The sequence below is a fragment of the Aplysia californica genome, unplaced genomic scaffold (assembly GCF_000002075.1).
Source record: "Aplysia californica isolate F4 #8 unplaced genomic scaffold, AplCal3.0 scaffold00166, whole genome shotgun sequence".
Lineage (NCBI taxonomy): Eukaryota > Metazoa > Mollusca > Gastropoda > Aplysiida > Aplysiidae > Aplysia > Aplysia californica.
This window is the reverse complement of record NW_004797436.1, coordinates 927,291-929,307: the sequence shown is the minus strand read 5'-3', so window position 1 is coordinate 929,307 and position 2,017 is coordinate 927,291. Positions and strand designations below refer to the sequence as shown.

The 2,017-nt window shown below is 41.2% G+C and overlaps 1 protein-coding gene across 1 annotated transcript in view; it reads left to right on the top strand.

Moving 5' to 3' along the window:
* Positions 1-2,017, top strand: part of LOC101851125 (indole-3-acetaldehyde oxidase) — a gene marked incomplete at its 5' end in the record, with an annotated part of 38,817 nt that overhangs the window by 17,745 nt on the left and 19,055 nt on the right. The window contains 3 exon segments of the mRNA XM_013082273.2: positions 68-146; positions 1,168-1,282; positions 1,830-1,910. Of these exon segments, the coding sequence (XP_012937727.1) occupies positions 68-146; positions 1,168-1,282; positions 1,830-1,910 (275 nt within the window).

Sequence of the window (2,017 nt, the reverse complement as noted above, 5' to 3'; positions counted from 1 at the left end):
TATATATATATATACATGTGTTTATACCTGTATATACATTGTATGTGTATATATTTTATCTATGCAGGCCCGTGCGAGTGTCCCTGGATTTGTCCACCAACATGAGGATGTGTGGGAAGAGACCTCCGATCCTGGCCAGATACAAGGTGAGATTGTGAAAGTACTGGGAACAGATGGCAATGAGGCATATCAATGTATCGTTTCTGATCCCATGGCTTTTCAAAAATATATTAATGAAAGAATTTTCCTGGCATACAAATTTAAAAAAATGCTAAAGCATGGTTGTGTTTCAGCATTAAAGGGAGAATGAGTGCACGATCTTTTATTATGACTTTTTTGCAGTTTCTTGTCCAGGGGATGCCTTTCTCTGACAAGAATCAAAACAATTAAGATAAACAAAAGGTTTTTGCGAATGAACGGTCGACTGGTAAGAAGGAAATTAACTCTTGAAATAGTGTTACTGTTTTGTAAATACTGAATTGTTTCCCTTGGACAGTCAAACTATGAAGAATGAAGTTGTAGCACTCGGCACCAGGTACTGTCATGTGATGTTTTTGTACTATCTGGTTGAATTTAAATGTGCATAATAAATTTCTGATTTCTTATTTTATGATTGTCTAATTCTTTTATTGATACATGTACTTAAAATCTGCATCCCCACTCCGCATCCCCACCCAAAAAAGAACCCCCCCCCCCCCTCCAAAAAAAAAAAGGAAAGATTATTTTAATCTTGTTCCAGAACAGAAAAACTCTGTTCTGCTGCTTGTATTATAATGTACGTTTTGTTCCTTAGAATCAACACATTACTTCTAGAAGTGGAATTCAGCTATCCTGGTGACATTCAGGGGATAGGCAATAAGTAAAATAAAGTTTTTCCCGTGTCCGATCCAGACATTGGGGATTGCCTTGTTAGTGAGACAACTTCTTGGGCCTTCAGCATATTGCGGTAGGGTGGCCAGTTCCTTTCCACACCGCCTTTACTTCCCCAACTCGAAGTCAGGCACCCATTACTGCTGGGTGGGCAGAAGGGGGCGAAAAAAATTCCATGTTCGAACCGAGGCTCGAACCCGAACTTTCCGCTTCGGAGACGAGCACACTAACCGCTCCGCCACTGCACCGTCAGACAATAAGTAATGACTCTAAATAATTCTCTCTTCTGTCCACCAGGCAGGGTTCAGCTCCTCTGGCGACGTTCAGGTGATTGACATGGACGTCTACATGGACATGGGACACAAGCTACGAGCTGGTGGCCTTGTTTCAACCCTCGGCTTTATTGACATGGGTTAGTGACATTTCTCCTCATAGCTTCTCATTGTCTTCACTTCATACGCTAAAAAGAAAGGTAATTATTGTAAGTAATTTACACTTAACAACCCCCCCCCCTCGACACACGCAATTTAGTCATTCATCTGTTGTTGGCAGTTTTGACGCTGCATGTGAGGGTCAAATTGGGCCGTTTACAACGACCTTGAATCAGATGGAGATGCTTGGTTTAATATTTCCCCACTCAGAAATCTGTCTGTCTGTCTGTCTGTCTATCTGTCTGTATGTCTGTCTTTCTGTCTGTCTGTCTGTCTGTCTGTCTACATGTGAGGGCCAAATTGGGAATAACAACTGATATGTTGTGCCAATTTAAAAGGGACTTTAAACATCAGTGGTCCCACATGTTTGAATAACTTAACAGTAATGGAAGGACTGTAAAACTCACACTATCAACAGTCATGGATATGGTTTTTGTTTGAACAGTCCGCTTCTTAAATAACCTTACATTGTTGAAAGAGGCATAAAACCCAGCTAATGAACATAATTACCAATGTCACTGCTTTCAGGGTACTTTATCCCCAACTGGAAGATACGAGGTCACGCCATGTTCACCAACAAACAGACCATGTCACCCACCCGTGCTCCAGGTAAATGTCAGTTAAAGGAGAAAAATGAATGACAGAAGAACATAAAGGTCTATCTGTCTGTCTGTCTGTCTGTCTGTCTGTCTGTCTGTCTGTCTGTCTGTCTGTCT